Genomic DNA, 26,049 nt, shown 5'->3' with positions numbered 1-26,049 from the left:
ACATTTCATGATCAATGGATCACTTTTTTAAAATGTTATTTTGTATATTTTAATACTATTTTAATGTATTTTTAAATTAATTTCCTATTAGTAATTTTTTTGCTCTTCTCTTCCCACTTAAAAAAATAACTATAACAGGCAAGCAAAATATTGGCTGTGCTCAAAACTGTGTCACGTTCTGCAAGTTTAGTCTATCACTTCTCTGTCATGATTTGATTATCTCTTCTGTTTTTGGTGGGCACTCCATAATTTGATAATATACTGCCATCCATCAAGGTGGCAGCAATTTTTTGTACCACCAGGCCTTTTCTGTAGATAACCTACAGTTTGGATTCCCCAGATGTAGTTTTCCATGATTTATAGCCCGCTAACCAATATAATCCCCAAAATGTCATTTTCCCTTTTCATTAGTGCGTTTTTATGAGGGTGTTGTGGAACTCTCTCTCACGGCTGCTGAGAAAAAAGATCCTCAAGGTCTTGGACTCCATTTCTATAAACATGGAGAGCCAGAAGAGGATACTGTGGGATTACAGGCTTTCCAAGAGAGGCAAGTTGACAGTTAATCCTAGTGTTATATGAGGGTTACATAGTCTGCTTTTGTTGTTTTCCCATTTGTAACAGTTTTGGTTTTAATATGCTTATATGTGTTTATTGAAGACATTTTAAATTTCATCATAAATTACATTTTAGTGATAATTTGATAATTAAAGCTCATTATTTGGTAAACTTAGGATAAGATTTCTAAAACTCTGTACAGTATTTAGCTATTAAAGAGAGGCACTCAAAGGAAATTTTGTAAGCTATGCTAAAATACTTGAACTATTTTTGGTATTTGTTTTTGTTATATGTTATTGTTATATCATCAGCTTTTATGTTTGAAAAGGAATTTGCAATTGTATTTGAAATAAAATCTGTCTAATCTGTAATTCTTTTAATATAAAATAAAAGTATGAACTGTATGATTTTTATTCAAATATTCTTTTTCTCAAATTGAAATGTTTAAATTGTATTAGTAAAATTTAAGTTAGTGTCTCAGTGTTTATTATATCTTTAAATTTTTACAGGTTGAACAGCTACAAATGTATTACAGATACACTTCAGGAACTTGTCAATCAGAGTAAAGCTGCTCCTCAGTCTCCCAGTGTGCCTAAAAAGCCAGGTCCTCCAGTTTTGTCATCAGATCCCAATATGTTGAGTAATGAAGAAGCAGGACATCATGTAAGGAGTCAGTTTTTGAAACAAAATTTGTAGAGGTGTGTAGGAAGCCTTGGGGAAAATATATATCTCATAGAAATTGTTCTTGAAATTTTCCTAACATATGATGGACTTGTATCAGAGCCATTAATTAACTACACTGCTGTATATGCTAGACTCTGAAGAAATTGCAAATTTCTGCTAATTAGTAATTATTAATAACTAAAGCAGTATGCATATAGAAGTATATAACATATGTGTGAAAGTGTATATATATTACATTATATACATGAACACAGAGGGGTAATCTCAGTCAGTGAATTTTTACAATATTTATATTGCACATATTTTCTTTCCTTCAGTTTGAACAAATGCTTAAGTTGGCTCAGCGGTCTAAAGATGAACTTTTTAGCATTGCTCTTTACAACTGGCTTATACAAGCGGACCTTGCAGATAAGCTGCTGCAGGTAAGAGTAGTTTTTCTTCATGTTTTAACTATTTTCTTAGTGTTAGGGGACACATACCTAAATACACATAGAAGATCTGGGAATTATCTTCTCATAGCTTGTTAATATGGAACAAATTTGTGTCTTTTCTTGGTCTGAACACAGGTTAATATTTGTATGAAAGGAATAGCTAATGTATATTATGCAACTGTTTTTAAATGTTGCAGTATAACTTATATTGAATACAATAGGGAATAGGACTGTTAAAAGCAACACTGACAATTGAACCTACATAAAATTTTAAACAGGACTTTTAATGAAAATTATCTCTTATTTTACTTTATCTTTAAGATTTATGTTCCTAATTTTCATAATGAGATATGATTATAGTTTAAAAGATGTGTTTTGCAGTTTTATTTCAGTGGTGTGTACACATTTGATAACTAGTAAATGCTTTTAATTGACTTTATGAATCTTCCAGATTGCTTCCCCATTCCTGGAGCCACATTTGGTTCGTATGGCCAAAGTTGATCAAAACAAAGTCCGTTATATGGATTTACTCTGGAGATACTTTGAGAAGAACAGGAGTTTTAGTAATGCTGCTCGAGTGTTGGCTAAACTTGCTGATATGCATAGGTATGAAAAAAGTTTTCTTTCAGTATGAGAAATAATTAGAAATCTAGTTAATTCTGAAATGACCTTGAAGTTTTAGAACACCACTAAAATTGTAGTCATTAAAGTGCTACTAACTTAGGCTTCCTTGTCACTTGAAGTGACTTGGGCTGAAATTTGCCTTTTTCCAATTGTCTGTGAACACATGGACCCCTAGGTGACACAATAGAGCACTAGGCCTGAAAAGAAGGATCATCTTCCTGATGGCTGATTTGTTTCAGATACTTGTTAGTTGTGTGACCCTGAGCAAGTCATTTAATCCTGTTTGTCTCAATTTCTCATCTGTAAAATAAACTGGAGAGGGAAATGGCAAACCATTCCAGTATCTTCGCCAGGAAAATCCCAAATCAGATCATGAAGAGTAAAACAACTGAAATGATTGAACAGGTTTTATTCTACTCTTCTCAATTCAGGTCTTCCTGGAACCTATCAAAAAGAAAAGCTCCCATGAAAAGACTTGAGAATGGGCCATATGAGAATTGCTTAAATGAATTAATGATGTTGAATCTGGAAAAGTGTGAATACTCAGCAGGGGCATGAGCGAAGTCAGATTTTATGAAAATGAGTAGGAGATAGCAGCATATATATATATAGAGAGAGAGACAGAGACAGAGACACTGAGAGAGAGAGACTGACTTACTATGCTTGACCCCATGGGAACAAACAGAAGCAATAGGTGGAAGTTACAAAACCAAAAGTTTTGACAGGCTGCTTCTGTAGTTAGTCACTTGTCCTTTGCTGGAAATCATGAGGCAGATTGGAGAGTTGCCATCTGTTTAGAAGGTGTGGTAAAGAAGCTTCTTGATCAGACCACTCTAGTTAGCCTCGGAGCTTTTAACTTATGGACTCTGTGAGTAATTACCCATTATCAGGACTCTCTTTCCTATTAATACTCTTTATTGGTATCTATTAAATAGAACTACTGGATTTGCTTAAAAGTAATTTAACTGTATTTCTTTTAATTATTCTGTAATTCTAAATGTTCATTAATTCAAACTGACCACTCCAAATGGTCCAATTAGTTTAAGTAGTGAGTAATATAATAAGATATGTGTTGAAATAAATTTTAGCCATTTTAACTAGACTTTTTAAAATGTTGATGTCAGTGAAACTTAGGCAAATCATGCATTTGGGCATGAATTTCCCTTTATTAAATGAACAGCTTATTTAAATTAAATATGTAGAGATTCAGAAACCCATTTTAATGGATAGATTTGTTGAAGAAGGAAGTTAAACAGGAATTATTAAGTAACTTTTATGTGCAAGACATTAGAAAGATGAAAATACCCTTATTAGGGTTGCCGATTCAAGATTTCATCTATTTATGGTGAAATCTGCCCAACTAAGTTTTTGGCCTGTGCCATATGATGAAATTTTTCTCCAGCAATATTATACTTTAAAATTCTGTAGCTTTTTGGAATTAATGGGGTATATTTTTCTATTTTAGTTAGCATTCTTAACCATGATTTCTGAAACAGTAGCAAGTAAATTTAGGTGAGTATAAGGGCTCAAAAAGAGAAAGAGTCATTGTTACACTTATTGATCTGAGGAGAATGAAGGAAGGCGAAGGAAAATAATTAATGAGGTTTGAAGTTTCTAAAAAGGCAGATGAAATCAAAGGATCTAGTTAATTCATGGACTATCTAATCAAGAGTCAACATTGGATAGAGTAGCAGTCCTGAAGTCAGGAGGATCTGAGTTCAAATCTGACCTCAGACACTTTAACACTTCCTAGCTGTGTGACCTTGAGCAAGTCATTTGATCCTAATTGCCTTAGCCAGAAAAAAAGCATAACTCATTATTACAGAGTACTTTAAGATTTTCAAAATGTTTTACATGTTTTATCTCATTTAATCTCTACAACATCCTTGGGAGCTAGGTGTTATTATCTTCATGATCCAGATGAGGAAATTGAGGATAAGAAAAATTAAGTCACCAGGGTCACACAATTTATTAATAAATGCCTAAGACAAAATTTGAACCTGAGTTATCCTGACTTTAAGAAAGCAATGGGATGGGATTCCATGACTGTGCCATGTGGAGGAATGTACAATATAACCTTCATAGAGTCCAAAAGTGTTTTTTCTGTTTAAAAAAAAAAAAAGTCATGGAATTCCATCCCATTGCTTTCCTAAGTATTACAAAAAATTGTTTTGTTTTAATGTAATTATCACATTAAATATTGATTTTGGTGCATGGAAGAGTTCTGGAGTCATAGGATGAATGGTCTGAAAGAGAAACTGAATAAAAGTTTTCAGTGAAGATAAGATACAAAACATTTAAACTTGGTATTGTTTCATTTTCTTATGCCATCTATGCAAAATAGTCACTTTTTTTAATCTTGTGATCACTGACAGTATGATATGTTGTATTGTACAAATAGAGTCTGTTGTCTTTCTTAGTTACTTGTTTTCTCATTCTTGGCTTCTACACCTGCTCTGTCCAATATCATTGTTTCATCATCATTGGCCCTCAGGCCTATGCTCTGCACTGACACCAGGCCAGAGGTTTGAAACACTTCCTTTTCTATCCCAAGAACCTCTATTAAAATTATATATATATATATAGCACATATGAATGGAATATATATTTATATATATTCCATTCATATGTGCTTTAAAATGTTTAGGAATGATAGGAAGGAGGAAAAATTTCTTCAAGAAGTAGGCTTGAGAAGAGTTTGAAATTAGCAAGGGTGATTAATTCAGGAAATGTTTATAGAAGCTTTTTATATGTGGTCACTCCATGTGATACTCGATACTCTATGTGACTAATATACAGCCTCTGCTTGAGTTTAGGAACCACATTTGACAAATCTCTTAGTTTCCCCACAGTACTTAGCTTGTTGCTTTACCACAAGAAACAATAAATATAGTCTTATGGATGAATGTTATAAGGACTGCTATTTATGAATTTTTACAGTTACTTGTTTAGAATGCCCTTTTATGTTCATTTTAGGCAAAGTGCTTCATCTTAACATATAGACTTTGCTGGTTGCCTAGTTTAAAGCAACTGTTTTTTTCTTCAGCACTGAAATTTCACTTCAGCAGCGTCTGGAATATATTGCTCGTGCCATTCTTAGTGCTAAAAGCTCCACTGCCATTTCGTCAATAGCTGCAGATGGTGAATTCCTCCATGAACTTGAAGAAAAGATGGAAGTAAGGAAAAGGAGTCATTGAAACCACTCTTCTCATTATTTTTCATACTTCAGAAAGCATCTGCCTCATTATTTAATTATATTTCTATAATTGGATACTTTCTGTCCATATTTCAGTGCAGTAAAAATGCTGGGGGAATTTTTTGTTTTTTAAATCAACCCATTTGTGTTGTCTAGGTAGAACCAGCATGGTGATGTATATAGTGCAGCCTAATAGATGTAGTGTGGCCTCCACATCAGGTGTGGGTTCCAGCCATAGGTCTGACAAATACTAGCTGTGTGACCTCAGGACTTAACTTCTTAGCATAACAAGCATTTCTCTCAAGATTCAATATCTGAAAAGGTATCTTGCATAAATAGAAAGAATTCCTCATTGGAAGCTCTTTGTGGAAGGGGAAGTGGGGAAGAGAAAAGCATTTATACAGGACTTTGTCCTAGCTCTCTGTTCTTCTGAACTCCCCCATGTGTTATTGTGATATGTTTTAGAATAGTGTCATTATTTCAATTTTACGTGTTAGGCAAAGAGGTTAAGTGACTCCCCTAGGGGACACAAGCTAGTAAATGTCTGAGGCTGGATTAGAGTCAGTCTTCCTGACTCCAGGCCCAGTAGCACCACTTAAAATAGCATCATCACTGTCGAGAAAGATGTTGCTATTTAATAATTTTTACATATTTCCTTTCTAAGGGATTTTATGAGTTTTATGATAAGAGAGCCAACAGCAGTGTTTTGTTTACTATAATTTCAGGAAATTATAATAGGCCTTCATGAGATCCATAAGGTAGAGAGGTTTTGGTTTCCTGTATGATTTCATTTATCAATTTTAATTTCAGAACTTTAAGTCCCCATTATTTTATCCCCCACCCCCCAAAAATGTCTTTTTTTTTATTAGGTTGCTAGGATCCAGCTTCAGATACAAGATACATTACAAAGACAATTTTCCCATCATTCTTCAGTGCAAGATGCAATTTCACAGCTAGATTCTGAACTAATGGACATAACCAAGGTAATAAAAAGAGAACTTTTGTAGAGCTTTTAGAATTTTTTGTCTAAAATATAAAATAAAGTTTTTGCTTTGGTTTATATTATGTGGTTTCAGGGGGTTCCACTAAAAAAGGATTCCCTGGAGTCTGAAGACCAGGAAGGATTTTTTAAAGGCTCAGAATCACTTTATTGGTATTTTGAAAGATAACTACTTTATTTGAAAAAAAGCAGGTTGGCTCTCTCAGCCATGGTGAAAAATGATCTGAGAATAGACTAAGTCTATTAATTTAGTTTTGTTTTTGTTTTCTTTGTTTACAAACAATATCCAGCTTCCCTTATTTCCTTTGGAAGCTTCACTTTTTTTTATATACTTTTCAACTCTTTTCCTCTTAAGTCTTTTGACCATGATTATTCCTTCCACTTTAAATTATCCTTATTTCTACATTGGAAGACCCTATATTAATCACTATATTAATCTCAGACCTCCTGTCCAAGAAAAGTAATTTATTCCTCCCCATCTCGCTCCCCTCTCCCCCAAAAAAACCAAGCATTTTTTTTTTTAAGTAGGACATTTTAGAGAATTTCCTTCCAGAATCTCAGCTTTTTCTTTCGATTTAAAATTTTTTATTCAGCTTAAATAGGATTGATCAAATTTCAGTGCATTGGTTCTCTGCATATATATTTTTTCTTTGGTAATTCTGTCACTTTTTCAGCTGCTGTGCGACTTACTTTACTTTTTATGTTTCTTCCCCTGCCACCCCTTCCTCTCTCCCCCTCGCAGCTTTATGGAGAATTTGCTGACCCATTCAAACTTGCAGAATGTAAACTTGCTATAATTCATTGTGCTGGTCATTCAGATCCTATCTTGGTACAAACACTTTGGCAAGACATCATAGAGAAGGGTAAGTGCTTGGATATACTGATAAAAATGTGTAAATGACTTGAAGGAAATATGAAAATTGCTAGCCCAAACATCAAGAACAATTAAAAATCATTTACATGATAGCTGAGTACTTAACAATGTAGATTCATAAAATTACAAATTTAATTCATTATTCTAATCGTTGATATATTCTGATCACAAAGATTTTTGTTATGTTGTAGATGATATCTTTGAAAAATGTAGTGAGAATAATAGGTAACTGACCTAAACCTGCCTTAAGAGTACCATTCTGGGAGGGCATAGCAGGAGTACTAGCATTAAAAAGTCAGAGTATGCCAATGTTCATTACAATTTCAATGATAGACTTCTTTTAGGCCACTTTTATGCATTATAACTTTTGAAAGAAACATAAATGTGACAAATTTATTTCTTTCTTGAAGAGTTGAATGACAGTGTGACAATGAGCTCCTCAGATAGAATGCAAGCTCTTAGTCTGAAAATTGTGCTGCTTGGCAAAATTTATGCTGGTACACCTCGATTTTTTCCTTTAGGTAAGTGAATGTTGGGTTTGTGTATGAATATATGTATGTATACAAACACATTAAATACAGCTGCTACAATAGATTTTTTTTTCTCTCATTTTACTCTTATAGTAACATGAGATTTTAGAGTACTTTAGTAATTGGTATTTCTAATATTATAGTTCCTTAACTTAAGGAAATCCATTTAAGAAGTAGTAGTTTTCAATGTCTCTTGCCAACCAAAATTTTAGGCCATTTTAGCTTGGCTTGTTTGACATATATTAAATAAGAGCATGTGCCTGGTAATATCAATTTATAAGAGCCTTTAATCCTGAAACTTATCTCTTTTGCTTTGTATATTTCCCATTGGAATGATCAGTTTACATTGAATTATATTCTTGCCTAGTTTCCTGTCTGAATGACTGACTTTTATGAGACTTACTGGGCTTTGGAAACAGAAGAAAAAGTTAACCAAAGCAAAAGAGATAAGATTCAGGAGTAAAGGCTCTTATAAATTGAGATAATCAGGCACAGAACTATATGAAAATATTTGTCCATAGGAGTCTTAATGTTTTTTCAAAATTCATGCTAATAAATCCATAGGATTAATTTGTAATGCTTATCCAAGTTGTAGATTACTGTTGTATGAATGAATGAATAATTGGTTTAGTTTGTGTATGCCAAATTCTGAATTCTTAAAGAGGAGTTGTTTGATATCTTTTGAGAAAAACTAATGAAATAACCTTTTTTTATAAAGCTTTATGCTTTATAGTTTTCAACATTCACCCTTGCAAAACTTTGTGTTCCAAATTTTTTTCTCCCTCCTTTCCCCCTACCCCTTCTACTGGACAAGTAATATAGATTAAACATGTGTAATTCTTTTATACAAATGAAATAATCTTTTGAATCAGTTTTGAAAGTTAATACTCTGAACAACACAGTGACCAACTACAATTACAAAAGACTCATGATGAAACATGCTTTCTCCAGATGGACTCAAGTGCAGATTGAAAGCATATTTCTTTCTTCCCTCTCTCTCTCTCTTTCTCCCCCCCATGTCTAATATAGTAATTTGTGTGACTATACATATTTGTAATGGGTTTTATTTTTCTTTTCTTCTTGATGGGTGGAAGAAGGAAAAGGGAGAGAATTCAGAAATGTAGTAAAACAAAAATGAATTTGAAATTTAAAAAAAAGCAATTAATATAAAAAGTCTGCTAATTCTAATCAGGTAACACTAATTTTTTAAGTGTAACCTACATTCCAATCTAAAAATTTCTCTTTGAAACCTACTTCTAAATGAATAAAAAAAATTTTTTTTTACTGTGATTTTTTTTTTTCCCTTTTCAGATTTTATTGTACAGTTCTTAGAGCAGCAAGTATGTAACTTGAACTGGGATGTAGGGTTTGTGATACAGACAATGCATGAAATAGGAGTGCCACTGCCCCGACTTTTAGAAGTATACGATCAGTTGTTCAAATCAAGGGTAAGAAAAATACAATTGGAATATATTGCCTTTTGTTTAACAGATTTCTAGTATAAAGTATTTTGAGAATGTGACAAGAAAACTATTTTACAGATTTATTTAATGGCACAATTTAATGCTGTCTCTTCAGCCTGCTAATTTTGTAATAATTAAATGCAGTAGAGTAAGTGATATTTGGAACCAAATTATAAACTAAAGCACAAAAAAAAGGTCATACTTTGCTTAACTCATTTAAACTATTAAGTCTTTAAAATTCTTTTCATTGAGTAAAACTACAGATTAACATTTTATTTTATCCAGTTTTTCCATAATTTTATTCCTGAGGATAAGAGACATATATTGTTTTAATAATCAAAGACAATGATTTTGAAATATCTTAAATTTTTATTAGTATTTGCTTTGTCTTTTTAAAAACATGTTCACACGTTCATTCTCATTTGTTCTTCACAATAACCTTGGGAGACAGGGAAGACAAGTATTACTAGCCTATTTGCAGATTAATAAATTCCAGACTGGAGAGAATATGTGGCCTGTTCAGTGTTAAAGAGCTCATAAGGGACAAGGCTAGATCTAGAACTCAGTTTAGGCTATCAGCCAGTCTATGTGGTGACCTGTAGAAAGGTATGATTTTCCAAAGAAGAGCTGGGGTTTTCCCAAGCTTACACAGACAATAAGTATGGGGGTAGGATTCAACACCTCACCAGTCTTTATCATCTTAGACTAATCAGAGTACTTATTAATAGTATTAGTAAACCTGACTTCTTTAGGTAACATAGATGTTGGATGAAAATGCATATCATTCATATTTATTCATATATGTTTTCCTTATAGGACCCATTCTGGACTAGGATAAAGAAGCCCTTACACCTTTTGGATTGTATACATGTATTATTATCTAGATATGTTGAGAATCCTAACCAGGTGTCTAATTATGAGAGGTAATCAGAAATTATTGACTGTTATACAATATGCCAAAAGCTTTAAAAACTCTTTTAAGATAAAGCTCTTGTGTAAGAATTTGAGATGAGAAAAGTTGTAAAGCATTTTCCTTTTGACAAGAGGATCAGTCTGATACAATACAAATTAATTGCTAAAAATTACTCTATTGTAATTCACCCCCTCATGCTTTGCTATTAATATATTTTCTGTTTTTAGAAGTTTATAGCTTCTTTTGTTCTTATATTTTCAGCCTTTGCTCAATACCTGAAGTTATAAGTTCTTTTGTTCTTATATTTTCAGCCTTTGTTCAGTACCTTAATCTTTAAACTAAAACTTTAAACTTCAACTCCTGATCATGTAGCAATATAACACGCGCCACCCCCTCAAGGATATTTTAGCTCTGACTATATGTGCCCAAGCTGACAAAACAATGTATATCCTTGCTGAACTCTAGACGTTCACAATCTTTCATATTAACCTGGTAAAAATTTTTAATATTCTCATTAGCTGTTAATTTTTATTTACATCTCTAGCTTTGTTATTTACATCATAGCTTTTTCTATGCAAAGAAGAAATAGAAAAGGGAAATAACATAAAACAATCCAGTTCTATTTTAATTTTGAAAACTGTTTAAGAAAAATCTGGCTTGTTTCTAAAGATCATCACTATACCCCTCAGCAAAATCATGTTAGGGTCAACTGCTCTAAAATTTAAGTTCTTTCATTTTTAATGCTATAGTATTCCTAATTATATCTGATTGTATGCACCTAGTCATTACTCTCATTCTCAAAATTGGCATTTTAAAAATCTTAGGTAAATTTATTGCCATAAATTACCAAGAATCTCATTTATAGAATTCATCTCACCTCATTCTTTTGACTTGTTTTTCCTCATTTTCTCCCTTATTTTTTTCCTAGGGTTAGAGGTGAACATACCAATATCTGATATACTGTTTATCCTGGCCTCCATTTAGATTCAAGTATCCCCTTTTACCAAATGACTATTATCATATATCTAAAAGTACCTTAAAAACTCGAAAAGCAATACTTAACTTGCATTTCCCTAATTTTACTGATTATTACTCTAATTTTGCTTTCTATAATTTTATTATTGCCATTTATCCATCATATACACATTCCATTTCCACTTACCTTTAAGAAAAAAATTAATAACACCTGGATGAAAGGGCATGTAAAAGGTGTTTCTATAGTATATAAATTGATAAATTTGTCTTTTTTTTTTTTTTTTTTTTTTAAACAGACGACGTTTTACAAATCTCTGCATGGATGCTGTTTGTGGATATCTTGTTGAACTCCAGTCTATGAGCTCAACACTGGCAGTACAAGCAATTACGGGGAATTTTAAATCTCTTCAGGCTAAATTAGAACGACTTCATTGATTAACATGATAGAAATGGACTTTAAATATGTGTTCTTTGGAGCTGTAAAGTAAAGGTTCAGATATGTGTACCCTAAGCCAGAAGAATAGTTACCCAAAAGATCTAGGGAATTTAGTGCATTGTACAATCAATTGGATTGTATGATTTCTGTGTTCTTACCTTTCTGGTATATACAAGTGGTAGAAAATATGCCAAATTTTTTTTTTACTACTAGTATGTTAGTCCTTTTAAAAAATCATTTTTATGTAGTTGAAATAACATGTGTTGCCAAACTAAAACCTGTTTTGAAGTCTCTTTTTCACACCTCGTTATATTTAGAGATTAAATTTGGCACTATGAATGTGTGTGTTTTACATATAAATATATGTGCCTCATTTGTGATTTTTATATTTAAACATTCCATTATCTTAAAAATATTTATATTTAAGAGATGTTAGATTTTCTCTACTTTGAAGGTGGTAGTTTGTGTGTATTGATGACATATGTTGTATGGCATAATTAATGTGTTGATTAATATTGATGAACTGTTTTTTTTTTTTTTTCTCCAAAATCTTTATTGCAACAAATAATTTACTGGAGAAGGGGGGAGGGGACATATTTGCATATTTGAAAATTAACTTAATGAAGTAAGACAATAAAAATAAGTTGTTTCAAAAGGATTTTCAGAGTAGGAAGCTAGGCCAGTTCCTGAGTCGTGATTCAGAAAGAAAGTAAATGGTTTTGGAAAATTCTACAGGGATTTTCAGCCAGGAAACTAGGCTATTCATCTACTCTCTGAAATTTATATATTAAAAGAGATAAGTGACCAAAACTCACACAAGGTATAATAAATCTCTCTCTATCCTACCAGAAGCAGAGCAGAGTAAGAATACATTTTTTAAGTGAATAGAGCATATATAAGACCATATTTTAATTCTAGAAGTTGTGTGACAAAGGGAGATAAATTTTTCCAGTTATGGCTCTGATAATTTCCTTGGGATCCTGAGAATATATATTTTCTGTTTCTCCTTAAAATTTCATTTCTTAACTCCAGATTCAGCACTATATATTCTTTGCCTCCCTGACATTATACTTCCTGATCAAGTGCAGCCTCCTCATGTTCTTTAATTTTCAGTTTACCAATTCTGGTAGAATGATTCACAATCACAGTATTTTAGAGCTGGTAAAGACCATAAGTTCATTTAAACTAACTACTTCATTTTAAAGATAAGGGTACTGAGACCTGATGTCACACAGGTTTGCAGAGCCAGGACTAAAGAGTAGGTTTCAGTCCTCACTCAGATATTAGATGAGCTTTAGGAAGAGAAATCAATCCTTGTAATTTTCTTTTTTTTTTTTTTTAATAATAGCTTTTTGTTTTCAAAATATATGCAAAAAGAGTTTTCAGCATTCACCCTTGCAAAATCTTGTGTTTCAGATTTTTCTCCATTCCCCCATACCTTCCCCTAGACAGCAAGTAATCTATTATGTCAAACCTGTATAATTCTTCTAATACATATTTCCACATTTATCATGCTGCACAAAAAAAAAAAAAAAAACAATAGATCAAAATGGAAAAAAGAATGATAAAACAAAAAAGTAAGCAAACAACAAAAAAGGAGAAAATACTGTGTTGTGATCCACATTCAGGACTGACAGTCCTCTTTCTGGATGCAGATGGCTCTCTCCATCATAAGCCTATTGGGATTGGCCTGAATCATCTCACTGTTGAAAAGAATCAAATTCGTCAGAATTTATCATCATATAATCAAGTTCTTCTGGTTCTATTCACTTCACTTAGCATCAGTTCATGTAAGTCTCTTTAGGCTTCTCTGAAATCATCCTTCTGTTCGTTTCTTACAAAACAATATTCCATAACATTTATATATCATAACCTATTCAGTCTTTTTCTATCTGATGGGTATCCACTCAGTTTCCAGTTTCTTGCCACTACAAAAAGGACTGCTACAAACATTTTTGCACTTAGGGGTCTCTTTCCTTCCTTTAAGATCTCTTTGGGATATAAGCTCAGTAAAAACACTGCTGGTTCAAAGGGTATTCACAGTTTGACAGCCCTTTAGGCATAGTTCCAAATTGCTCTGCAGAATGGTTAGATCAATTCACAACTCTACCAACAAGGTATTAGTGTCCCAGTTTTCCCACCTCCCCTCCAACATTTATCATCTTTTCCTGCCATCTTATCCAAAATGAGAGGTGTGTAATGATAACTCAGTTTTCCTAATTTGCATTTCTCTGATCAACAGTGATTTAGAGCATTTTTCATATGACTAGAAATGATTTTAATTTCTTCATTTGAAAATTGTTCATATCCTTTGAATTTTATCAATTGGAGAATAACTTGTATTATAAATTACAAATTATAAATTCTCTATATTTTAGAAATGAGGCCTTTATCAGAATCATTGAATGTAAAAATCTCTTCCCAGTTTTCTGCTAACCACCTAATCTTGTCTGCATTGGTTTTGTTTGTACAAAAACTTTTTAATTTAATGTAATCAAAATTATCCATTTTGTATTCAATAATGTACTCTACTTCTTTGGCCATAAATTCCTTCCTTCCTTCACAGATCTGAGAGGTATATTATTCTTTGTTCTTCTAATTTGCTTATAGTATCGCTCTTTATGTCTAAATCATGAACTCATTTTGACTTGATCTTTGCATAGAGGGTTAGGTGCTGGTCAGTGCCTATTTTCTGCCATACTATTTTTCAATTTTCCCAGCAATTTTTGTTAGAGAATTCTAATCCCAGAAGATGGGTTTTTTGCGGTTTTCAAATATGATATTCCTATAGTCACTAACTACTATGTCTTGTGAATCTAACCTATTCATTGGTCACTAACTCTATTTCTTAGCTAGTACAAAATGCTTTTAATGACCATTGCTTTGGTTTAGTACAGCTAAGAAGACCACATATTAAACATGACCTGTGTCTTATTGAATTATTTTTGTTGTTAAACTATTTCCCAACTACATTTTAATGTGGTTCAAGACAAAACAGCTATGTATTAGCTCCTTTGTAGTACAAGATTAAGTTTGGCCTTAGGAAGACCTGATTTCAAGCCTTTGTTATGCACTATGTTATGACTATAGGTAAGTTAACATTTAAATTTTTTACCCCAGGTGAATATAAGTTATGGATGAGTTGCCCATTTTTAGTGGAAGGAATTCTCTACACTGATCAAATGACGGGTCCATATCACTCCCACCAAATAAAAAGTTGGACAATATAATAGAAAACCTGAAAAAAATCAAGAGAAGCAATTGGCAAATTACACTGGAAAGTAATATTGTACATAATGTATATCAGATAAAAAAAATTAAAGAGTTGTAAGAAATACAAATATAAATGATAAGTTTAATAGATCAAGAAGCATTAAATTTCTGACTTGCTGAAATATGGAAAATATAGAAAATTCAAAATTTCTAATTCCAATCAAGAAAATCTTGTAGAATTAGAAAATAAAAAATAGATAAGGATAAGTATAGCAACTGATCCTTAATTTTATTGGTGTAAAGACCTTTCAGATTAAAAAAACTTCCACTTAATGATGCAAATCTAAACAACTTAAAAGTTACCTGAAACCCTAAATTTGAATAGCTGTGTAAAGAGAAAAAATTTAGACTGCCAAAATTCACAATTCATCTTACTTAGATATAATTCTAACATAATAAAAAATAGAAAAATTTCTGCAAGCTGCAGGAAAGAAATACATGCCAAGTAATTTTGGAATCAGCATAGATTTATTTATTTATTTATTATTACATTTATTGATGCCATTTGCTTTTTTATATCTCATTCACTTCCAATTATACTTCTGCTACCCAGCATAGATTTTCTTAAAATGTCTAAGCATTTTTATCAACTTGTCTTAAATACTATTTATATTTAATGATGGCATATGAGAGACGTGTTTTAGGGTTGAATAATGTTCAACTTAATAATGAGGAGATCATTTTAAGAACAGAGACAAAATTGTTCTTTGTGTGTATATTCTTGTTGGTTTAATTTATTAATGCCCTTGAAATTATGTGGAATACAAAAATTGTTCTGTTGACCTTATACCCTCATATATTGTCCTATGTTTCCCCCTATCTCAACTAAACTAGGAAAAGTTGTTTAGTATTCATTTCATACCCTTCCTTTCATCTCTTCAGCATTTTGAAATTTGTCTCCCAATTTCATTACTCTATTGAAATTTTCTCCAAAATAATTAATAACTTTTTAATTGCCAATTTAAAAAAAAATTATTTGTTTTGCTGAGACAATTGGGGTTAAATTACTTGCCCAGGATCACACAGCTAGGACATGTTAAGTGTTTGAAGTCAGATTTGAACTCAGGTTCTCCTGACTTCAGATCTGGTGCTTTATCTGTACTACCTAACTGCCCAATTGCCAAATTTTATTGTCTTAGCCCTAATTTTGTGATCTCTCTGCTTCATTTGATATAATTTACTACTGTAACCTCCTAACCCTCCTCTCAGTTTTTATGACACGTCCCTTCTTGTATATTCTATCTATCTGGTTGCTCCTTTTCAAATCTCCTGTCATGGTTCCTGATCCATTTCATGCTCCTGACTCTGGGTGTACACCAATCCTATAACTTTTGTCTCTCTATATTTTTTTGATTGACCTTATTGGCTTCCGTGAATGATTCATACAAAGATCAATATGTCCATTCACATTTTCTCCTGAGTTTCAGTCCCACATCATCAAATGCCTATTGAACATTTCAAACTGGATTTCAAACCTAAATTCTTTTCAAGCACATGTCCAAAACAAAATACATTTATCTCACAGAATCTACCCCAATTTTAAGTTTTCATATTTCTTTGGAAGGTACTCCTATCTTTCAGACTCTCATGTTCGTAATCTATGTGGCATTAACTTTAACTTCTCTTTATATATATTGAGTTGCCACTGAACTCATTATCTCCCAATTTAACCCTTACTTTCTGCTCACATAGATAGCACCTTATCACCTCTCACCTAGACTTTTGCAATGACGTAATTGGTCTCCCTGCCTTCAAGTCTCTTCCCCAGTCTAATCCATTTCCCACACAGCTATCAATATATATTGTTTTTTAGCACACATCTAAGCATGTCTCTCCTCTCTTCATTATACTGCAAATTTCATGATCATATCATCTGTCCCTTGATCTAAGGCAAAGCTGTAGAACAGCACAGGACTAATCCCTTGTGATTCTCCAATGAAGATTTCTGCAATGAGAACTATTTGAATGGATCTGAATCCCTCTGACTGTATTATCATATGACCCACATCTTACAATGGAGTATTTACTTAAAGATTTAATCACAAATATACAAACTTATTCCCCAACAAGTAGAGCTTAATTCTCCTTAATACCACCTTATTTTCCCAGAAGGGAAAAGGGAATTAAGTCACAGTTTAGCTTCATTCCTGTAGAGCATAGTCCCAAGTTCCAAGACCAAAAAGTTAGACTTTTTATAGTATAGTTAGACTATTTATAGTATAAGCAGAATCTAACCCAGGTTCACTTCAGCCCTAAAGTATTTGAATCTTACTTCCTGGCCTCTACAAGCCCGAACATTTCAACTTCTCTGGGCTTCCTTGATGGACTGGCTGACTGCAACATTCTCCCAGAAAACTTGGTTCCAAGATCTCTATGACTCAAACTCTTAACTGAGTTGAGTTTGCCAATGGTAACTGAAACTGCAGACAAACACAACAGAGACCTCAGGCCAAAAGAAACTTGTGACGATCGCGCTAACACCCAGAACACCCCAGAATCGGCCGGAGTCAGGATAAGCAAAAGTCTTTAGTCTTGGTCTTTAGGGATAGAAGTGAACAGGATGGAAGCAAAATCTCCGCAACTGTCTTCGACCTCGTCTACTGCTAAAGTGACCCTGGCTCGTCTTACTCCACCCCCTAGTCCCTCCTACAATTCTCTGTATACACCAATCATTGAGCCAGCACAGGGTAGTGGAAGGACTGTTTTCCAAGCATATGCCCATAGAGTATTGTCCAATCAGCAATGAGCCCTCAGTGCAACAACTCAAAAGTTTCAGCCCTCTACAGAAACTTGGAAGGCAAGGAGCAAAAAGAGTAGTAAAGGTATCCCACTCCATAACATCTCCCAAACTAGTTCATTAGTCAGCCGCACATAGCTGAACTATGGTTTTCAGTCTTTGGTTACAAGAGGAAGGAGCATGCAGGTTAAAGAGAAACTGCCCCTGCCTGACCATTTTAATTTTATTTTTTTGCTGAGGCAATTGGGGTTAAGTGGTTTACCCAGGGTCACACAGCTAGGAAGTGTTAAGTGTCTGAGGTCGGATTTGAACTCGGGTCCTCCTGATTTCAGGACTGGTGCTCAATCCATTGCACCACCTAGCTGCCCTTATCTGACCATTTTTAAAGACAACTTGTTCTACTATGCCCAAAGGGCTATAAACCTGTGCATACTCTTTGATCCAGCAGTGTCTTTACTGGATCTGAATTTTAAAGAAAACATAAAATGGGGAAAAGGACTCATATATAATGGCTGAATAAGTTATGGTATATGAATGTTATGGAATATTATTGTTCTATAGGAAACAATCAGCAGATAATTTCAAAAAAGCCTGGAGAGACTTACAAGAACTGATGCCAAGTGAAATGAGTAGAACCAAGAAAACATTTTACATAGCAACAAGAAGATTATGTGATGACTTCACAATTGTGATGGACTTTTTGACAATTTCAACGATTAAGTAATTCAGGGTAATTCCAGTAGTCTTGGAATGGAGAGAGCCATCTGCATTCAGAGAGAGGAATATGGGGACTGAATGTGGATTAGAATATAGTATTTTCACATTTTTTTGTTGCTTGCCTGATTTTTTTTCTCATTTTTGCCCCTTCTGGTTTGCTTTTTCTCATGCAGCATGATAAATGTAGAGATATTTAAAAGAATTGATTATTTTTAACCTATATTTAACTTGTTATTTACTGGAGGGAAGGAGGGAAACAGAAAATTTGGAACAAAGTTTTGCAAGAGTGAATGTTAAAAACTATCTTTGCATGTGTTTTGAAAAAAAAAACCTCTTATAAAAAAGAAAATTATGGTTTATGAGTGTAAATGGAATATTATTGTTCTATAAGAAATGATAAGCAGGTTGATTTCAGAAAAGCCTGGGAAGATTTACATGAACTAATATTGAATGAAGCAAGCAAAATCAAGAGAACATTGTACACGGTAAAAGTAGCAAGATTATATGATGATAAACTATGATAGACTTAACTTTTCTCAGCAATGTGATGATCCAAGATAATTCCAAAAGACTTGGGATGGAAAATGCCATCTGCATCCAGAGAGAGAACTATGGAGATGAGATAATAAATAATTATATGATTAAGGAAGTGATTGAAATGATTTTTAAAAATGTTATTATATAAAAATTTATACTAATAAATTTTAAGATTCTAAAAGCAATAAATGCTTATAAAATTTAAAATTGACATAGGGTCCGTAAGTTAGGATTAAGGTGTTTCCTTTCCATTTCCTCATTCAGGGACCAGCTATTATAGATCATTCAGTCAGTATCTGGTCTTAACTTTAGGGAACATGTTCCACGAATTTGGGTGGACCCTACCCAATCAGGGGACCTTACTTTTGTTTATAGTATAAACATAATCTAATTCAGGTTCCTTTCAGCCCTAAAGTATTTGAAGCCATGCCCATGTACCTCTCCATTGCAGTCTAAAAGAACTTAGTTCATGAAGGAGAAAATCTACTAGAATAGTCAAGAGTAAAAATGAATTCTTTGTCCATATTGCTAGAGGCAGCTGAGTCATGATCTAGTCATAAGTGGGAGAAACTGAAGACTTAGCCCACTTCTTCATTAATATGTCCAATCCATCATTAATTATTCACCAATCAGAGTTGATTTCCCCCCTCTCACTACTGTCTAACACCTTTTTCCCTCCCAAAGGTATTTAAGCAATCAGTGATCTCTATGGCTTTATCTTTGGTTGTTGAGAAAGCAAATAATTACCAATTTGTTAATTGTTATGTAGTTTAGTTAATAAATTAAGTGCCCTGAAATTTTGTCTCTTGGGATTTTCATTTATCACAAAAGAGATAATCTAAATAGTTCAATCACAGGAGAAATGTCAAGTCACTGAAGAGTTAACCTATAAATAGGTATTGGGTTATCAATAAGTATTTAATAAGGCCCTAGGAAATGTTTTCACCAGAAAACAGCATCATGGAGATAGTATCAGTTCTGGGATTCAACCCCTCTTTAGTACTTTCAGTAGTTTGCCCCTCTGTTTGGAGTATGAAACAAAAAAACTTTTCCTCAAGCCCCTTTTTAAAAAGGGCTCACAAACCCAGCTAACTTCATTTCCCAGCAGCTGCATTCCTTATATTGAACTCCATCATCATCTTGCCCCTTTGGGTGTACTTTCACTCCTTCCACCTCACTTTTTCCTTTTGTGTCTTGTCTTTTCCTATTACATTGTAAACTACTTGAGGACAAGGACTTTGTTTTTCTTCATTGTATCTCCAGAGCTTGACATAATGGGTGGCAAATAGTTGACAATAAATGTTTTTTGAATTGGATTGAAAGTGACTACTATGTGCCAAATACTGAAGATACAAAAAATGATACAATCCCTTCTCATGGAGTTTACATTCTATGGGAGAGACAATTTGTAGATATATAAGTATACATAGATTAAATATGACACTTAATTTGGCTTCCCTACCACCGACCTTAATTTCACTTATCTAAGTAATATCAATTAGATGGCATAGTGCATGAACCCTTGTCTTAGTTACTAATGGGTGGTGTCCCAAAGGTTGTTCCCCAGGACCTTAAGCCTTACAATTTATAAACCCTAGCACAGACACTACTCCTGAATCTACTAGAGGATAATTTTCCTGATCTTTTGAAAAAGATGCTATGTTTGCTAATAGTTTGAAATTTTTTTTTGAGAACTGATTATCATTTGACCATTTTAATCTATTAAAGAATTGCTTTACCTATGACCTTTTGATTGCCAAACGTAATGGTTACTTTTCAACTCTCACCTTCAGACTTTTACAAAATTAATCCCCTTCTTTTCTTAATTCTTTATTCTTTCTAATTTTTCATGACGTTTTCTTCCTCCTAACTGTCTGACCACTACTTCAAAGTCTACTGAATCTTTATCCAGGTTTTGTCCCTAAAAGCTCTGCCCTGGATGCACTTCTTTCTCTCCCTATACTACTCTGCTTGATGATTTCATCAACTCCTGTGGATTCAATGATCATCTCATATATCTAAGCTCTCTCCTGACCTCCAGCCTCTCCAAAAGCTATTTGGATAACTCAAACTGATCATCTCATAGACATCTTAATGTCTATGTCCCAAACTGAGTTTATTATTTCTTCCCTTCCTTAACCCTCCCAACTTCTTAATTTCCCTGTTTTTATTACATGTACCACTATCCTCTTCTTCACCCAGGCTTGACATTTAGGTGCCATCTTTAACTCCTCACTCTTTCTCACCCTATCTCCAATTTTCAATTAGTCACCAAGGCCTACCATTTCTGTCTTTTTATTTGCACTCATATATGCTCTCCCTTCTTTTGCTTGATACTGTCACTGTTCATCATCCCTTCATGCCTTGACAATTGCAATAAATAGGCTTCGTTGGTCTTCCTGTCTAAGATCTTTTTCCATTCCAGTTTATCCTCCACTCAGCTATCAAAATGATCTTCCTAAAGTTCAGGCTTGATTATGACACCTCCCTATTCAATAAGTTTCAATGGCTTTGTCTGACTTTCAGGATTAAAAATAAAATCCTCTACTTAACATTCAAAATCCTATATAACCTGCCCCTCTATCCTACCTTTCCAGTATATTTATATCTTACTCTCTTTCATATAATTCCTCTCATAAGTCCTACCTTCTGTAAAATGTTCCTTCCAGGCTTCTTTAATCTCAGTATCCTCCCTTTGAAATTATCTCTGATTTATCATATATGTATCCTATTTAAATGTACTGGCATACAACAACAATGGTTCTATAGACATTCAATTTGATACTCGGTATAACATCTCTCCTCTCCCACACTTTCCTTTGGAGCCTCCCAAACACTAAGCTAGTTCTGGCAATGTCATTATCAATATGGATATCCCTGGAAACTATACTACCAAGGAAAGTGAACTTATCCACAGCGTTCAAAACCTCACCATTTACTGTATCTGATGTTTCCACATATGGATGATGTGGTATTGGCTTGTGGAGGACCTGTGTTTTCTTCATTTTGCTGTCTTGACTGTTGGTTCACTTTTCTCTATTCATTCTTTTCCTCCCTACTTTAATTCATGAGTGATATCAAGGATAGAACCCAGATGTGAACCAAGATGTAATCAAGGGAAAAGGAGCCACTTAAAGGCAGAGGAAAGATATGATTGGACCTAGTAAATACAAACTGCTGCATGGGACTTTGGAGCATTTGTAGACATTCTATAATCATTTCCATTGATTGGGCCCATTGATCTCTTATCTTCTACCTTAAAATTATATCCAGATAAGCACAAAGGCAATACTTGCAACAAATAAGTCAAACAAATAAACCCACACACTTGCCATGTTCTTCCATCATATCCTCTTTCCTTTTTTCCTCTCTTTGTCCTCTAACCCAAACTCTACAAAGATGAAGTTGGCGATAGATAAATAATGTGATTAATACAAATCACTATTGATCAAAGAAATGCAAATTAAGACAACTCTGAGATACCACTACACACCTGTCAAACTGGCTAAGATGACAGGAAAAAATAATGATGAATGTTGGAGGGGATGCGGGAAAACTGGGACACTGATGCATTGTTGGTGGAGTTGTGAACGAATCCAACCATTCTGGAGAGTAATCTGGAATTATGCCAAAAAGTTATCAAATTGTGTATACCCTTTGATCCAGCAGTATTTCTATTGGGCTTATATCCCAAAGAAATACTAAAGAAGAGAAAGGGACCTGTATGTGCCAAAATGTTTGTGGCAGCCCTGTTTTTAGTGGCTAGAAACTGGAAACTGAATGGATGGATGCCCATCAATTGGAGAATGGCTGGGTAAATTGTGGTATATGAATGTTATGGGATATTATTGTTCTGTAAGGAATGACCAGCAGGATGAATACAGAGAGGCTTGGAGAGACTTACATGAACTGACGCTAAGTGAAATGAGCAGAACCAGGAGATCATTATACACTTCGACAACGATATTGTAGGAGGATGTATTCTGATGGAAGTGGACTTCTTTGACAAAGAGACCTAACTGAGTTTCAATTGATAAATGATGGACAGAAGCAGCTACACCCAAAGAAAGAACACTGGGAAATGAATGTGAACTATCTGCATCTTTGTTTTTCTTCCCGGGTTATTTTTACCTTCTGAATCCAATTCTCCCTATGCAACAAGAGAACTGTTCGGTTCTGCAAACATATATTGTATCTAGGATATACTGCAACATATCTAACATATATAAGACTGCTTGCCATCTAGGGGAGGGGGTGGAGGGAGGGAGGGGAAAAATCGGAACAGAAACGAGTGCAAAGGATAATGTTGTAAAAAAAAAAATTACCCTGGCATGGATTCTGTCAATATAAAGTTATTATTAAATAAAAAAAAAGAGCTGATATAGCTGATATATGTTAGGAGCTACAAATTTTATCTGGGCTGTGGCCACTCTTTGTATCACACCTACTGAATAGGCCAAATCAAATATTATATTTACATCTCCTGGATAATAAGTAAGAGCTAGCATGATTGCATACAGTTCATTCTGCTGAGTGGATTGAAAAGGAGTTTGGACTACTCTATAGTTAAGTCATGAGAGTTATGTTTGGATGCATCTGTAAAGATAGTTGATTCTTTAAGAAAAATCTTAGAAACCTTTACTTCAAAAATTCATTGTCAATTATGTAATAGCAGGATTATCTTTAATGGAGACCCATGTATAAAATTTGGAGCCATGGCCAATAAAATTTGCCACTCTGGGATGATTTCACAGCATATATTAATTTATACATTGGTATAAAAGGTGTATGTCTTGTCAGGTTTTATCCCAGATAATGTCTTTTAATAAAATTCTAGCCACAAGCACTGGGTAAGGAATAAGGTTTTGTTCTGGTTATGCTAGGAGGTTCACCTACTCTATCACACTGTCTCCTTGATGAAGAATTGCTGTGAGTGTCTCTCTTGTAGTAAAAACTGATATTTCCAAGGCTTTTTGAGTAACTCTTTCAACCACAATGGAGAAAGATAGTTCAACTTCTCTCAAAGCCTCTTGAACTTCTTTTATAAGCTGGTGTGGTGAGTTTAAAGCAGTCTAGCCCCAAAATGTCATATAATGATTGCACTTGATAAGTAGTCAAGCCTAACACTGGACGCATCCATTGGATATCTTCTATCAATTTCTGAAAGTCATTTAAGGTGTTCATCTTCTCTGTTCTTAAAGAAAGTTTTTGTACTGTAAGCACCTTAGGATATACTTCATATCCTAAATACTGAAAAGGAGCGTGCCTTTGAATTTTTTCTGGAGTTATATGCAATTTGTAGTTCCTTAGTGTTTCTATGGTCTTTTATAAGCATGCTTCTAACATTTGTTCCATAGGTGCACACCCCAAGATATCATCCATGTAATTGATACAACATAACTTTTGGAAATGCTTTTCTTACTGGAGTAAGAGCAGCAGCAACATACATTTGACACATATTAGGGCGATTTTTCATTCCCTGTGGCAAAACTTTCCATTCATAGCTTTTATAAGGCTCAGCTAAATTAATGCTGGGTACTGAAAAGGCAAATCTTTTCATATCCTCCTTGTCTAGAGGGATAGAATAGAAACAGTCCTTAATGTCTATAACCCAAGAGACCATTCTTTAGGCAACTGAGTAGGAGATAGAAGTCCAGGCTGAAGATTTCCCATAGTTTCCATCTGATCATTTACTTTTCTTAAATCAGTCAAGATCCTCCATTTTCCAGATTTCTTTTTTTTCTTTTTTTCTTTATTTTTTTAAATAACTTTTTATTGATAGAACCCATGCCAGGGTAATTTTTTACAGCATTATCCCTTGCATTCACTTCTGTTCCTATTTTTCCCCTCCCTCCCTCCACTCCCTCCCCCAGATGGCAAGCAGTCCTTTACATGTTGAATAGGTTACAGTATATCCTAGATACAATATATGTGTGCAGAACCGAACAGTTTTCTTGTTGCATCAGAAGGTATAGATAACCCAGGAAGAAAAACAAAAATGCAAGCAGTTTATATTCATTTCCCAGTGTTCTTTCTTTGAGTGTAGCTGCTTCTGTCCATCTTTGATCAATTAAAGCTCTCTTTATCAAAGAGATCCACTTCCATCAGAATACATCCTCAAACAGTATCGTTGTTGAGGTATATAATGATCTCCTGGGTTCTGCTTGTTTCACTTAGCATTAGTTCATGTAAATCTCACCAGTCCTCTCTGTATTCATCCTGTTGGTCATTCCTTACAGAACAATAATATTCCATAACATTCATATACCACAATTTACTCAACCATTCTCCAATTGATGGGCATCCATTCATTTTCCAGCTTCTAGCCACTACAAACAGGGCTGCCACAAACATTTTGGCACATACAGGTCCCTTTCCTTTCTTTAGTACCTCTTTGGGGTATAAGCCCAGTAGAAACACTGCTGGATCAAAGGGTATGCACAGTTTGATAACTTTTTGAGCATAGTTCCAAATTGCTCTCCAGAATGGCTGGATGTGTTCACAATTCCACCAACAATGTATCAGTGTCCCTGTTTTCCCACATCCCCTCCAACATTCCACATTATCTTTCTCTGTCATTCTAGCCAATCTGACAGGTGTGTAGTGGTATCTCAGAGTTGTCTTAATTTGCATTTCTCTGATTAATAATGATTTGGAGCATATTTTCATATGTCTATAAATAGTTTCAATTTCTTCATCTGAGAATTGTTTGTTCATATCCTTTGACCATTTATCAATTGGAGAATGGTTTGATTTCTTACATATTAGAGTCAATTCTTTATATATTTTGGAAATGAGGACTTTATCAGAACCTTTGATTGTAAAAATGTTTTCCCAGTTTATTTTTTCCCTTTTAATCTTGTCTGCATTTGTTTTGTTTGTACAAAAACTTTTCTTTTTTTTTTTTTAAATTTTATTTTATTTAATAATAACTTTGTATTGACAGAATCCATGCCAGGATAATTTTTACACGACATTATCCCTTGCAATCACTTATGTTTCGTTTTTTCCCCTCCCTCCCTCCTCCCCCCCCTGTACAAAAACTTTTCAATTTGATATAATCAAAATTTTCTATTTTGTGGTCAGTAGTGATCTCTAGTTCTT

At 33.8% G+C, this 26,049-nt stretch overlaps 1 protein-coding gene across 2 annotated transcripts in view; it reads left to right on the top strand.

Annotated features, from left to right (window-relative positions):
• NUP155 (nucleoporin 155) overlaps window positions 1–19,742 on the top strand; it is a 54,144-nt gene extending 34,402 nt beyond the window's left edge. For both annotated transcript variants that reach the window (XM_051990050.1, XM_051990039.1), the window contains exons 25-35: window positions 412–547; window positions 1,065–1,218; window positions 1,557–1,661; window positions 2,122–2,276; window positions 5,341–5,470; window positions 6,360–6,473; window positions 7,233–7,353; window positions 7,775–7,885; window positions 9,206–9,342; window positions 10,174–10,280; window positions 11,542–19,742. In XM_051990050.1, coding sequence (XP_051846010.1) covers window positions 412–547; window positions 1,065–1,218; window positions 1,557–1,661; window positions 2,122–2,276; window positions 5,341–5,470; window positions 6,360–6,473; window positions 7,233–7,353; window positions 7,775–7,885; window positions 9,206–9,342; window positions 10,174–10,280; window positions 11,542–11,680 — 1,409 coding nt within the window. In that variant the 3' untranslated portion in view covers window positions 11,681–19,742. The remainder of the gene's footprint in view (window positions 1–411; window positions 548–1,064; window positions 1,219–1,556; window positions 1,662–2,121; window positions 2,277–5,340; window positions 5,471–6,359; window positions 6,474–7,232; window positions 7,354–7,774; window positions 7,886–9,205; window positions 9,343–10,173; window positions 10,281–11,541) is intronic.
• Window positions 19,743–26,049: the final 6,307 nt, after the last annotated feature.

This window comes from Antechinus flavipes, chromosome 1 (assembly GCF_016432865.1).
Source record: "Antechinus flavipes isolate AdamAnt ecotype Samford, QLD, Australia chromosome 1, AdamAnt_v2, whole genome shotgun sequence".
NCBI lineage: Eukaryota > Metazoa > Chordata > Mammalia > Dasyuromorphia > Dasyuridae > Antechinus > Antechinus flavipes.
The sequence above is the reverse complement of the archived record's forward strand: the minus strand, read 5'-3'. Positions and strand labels throughout refer to the sequence as shown.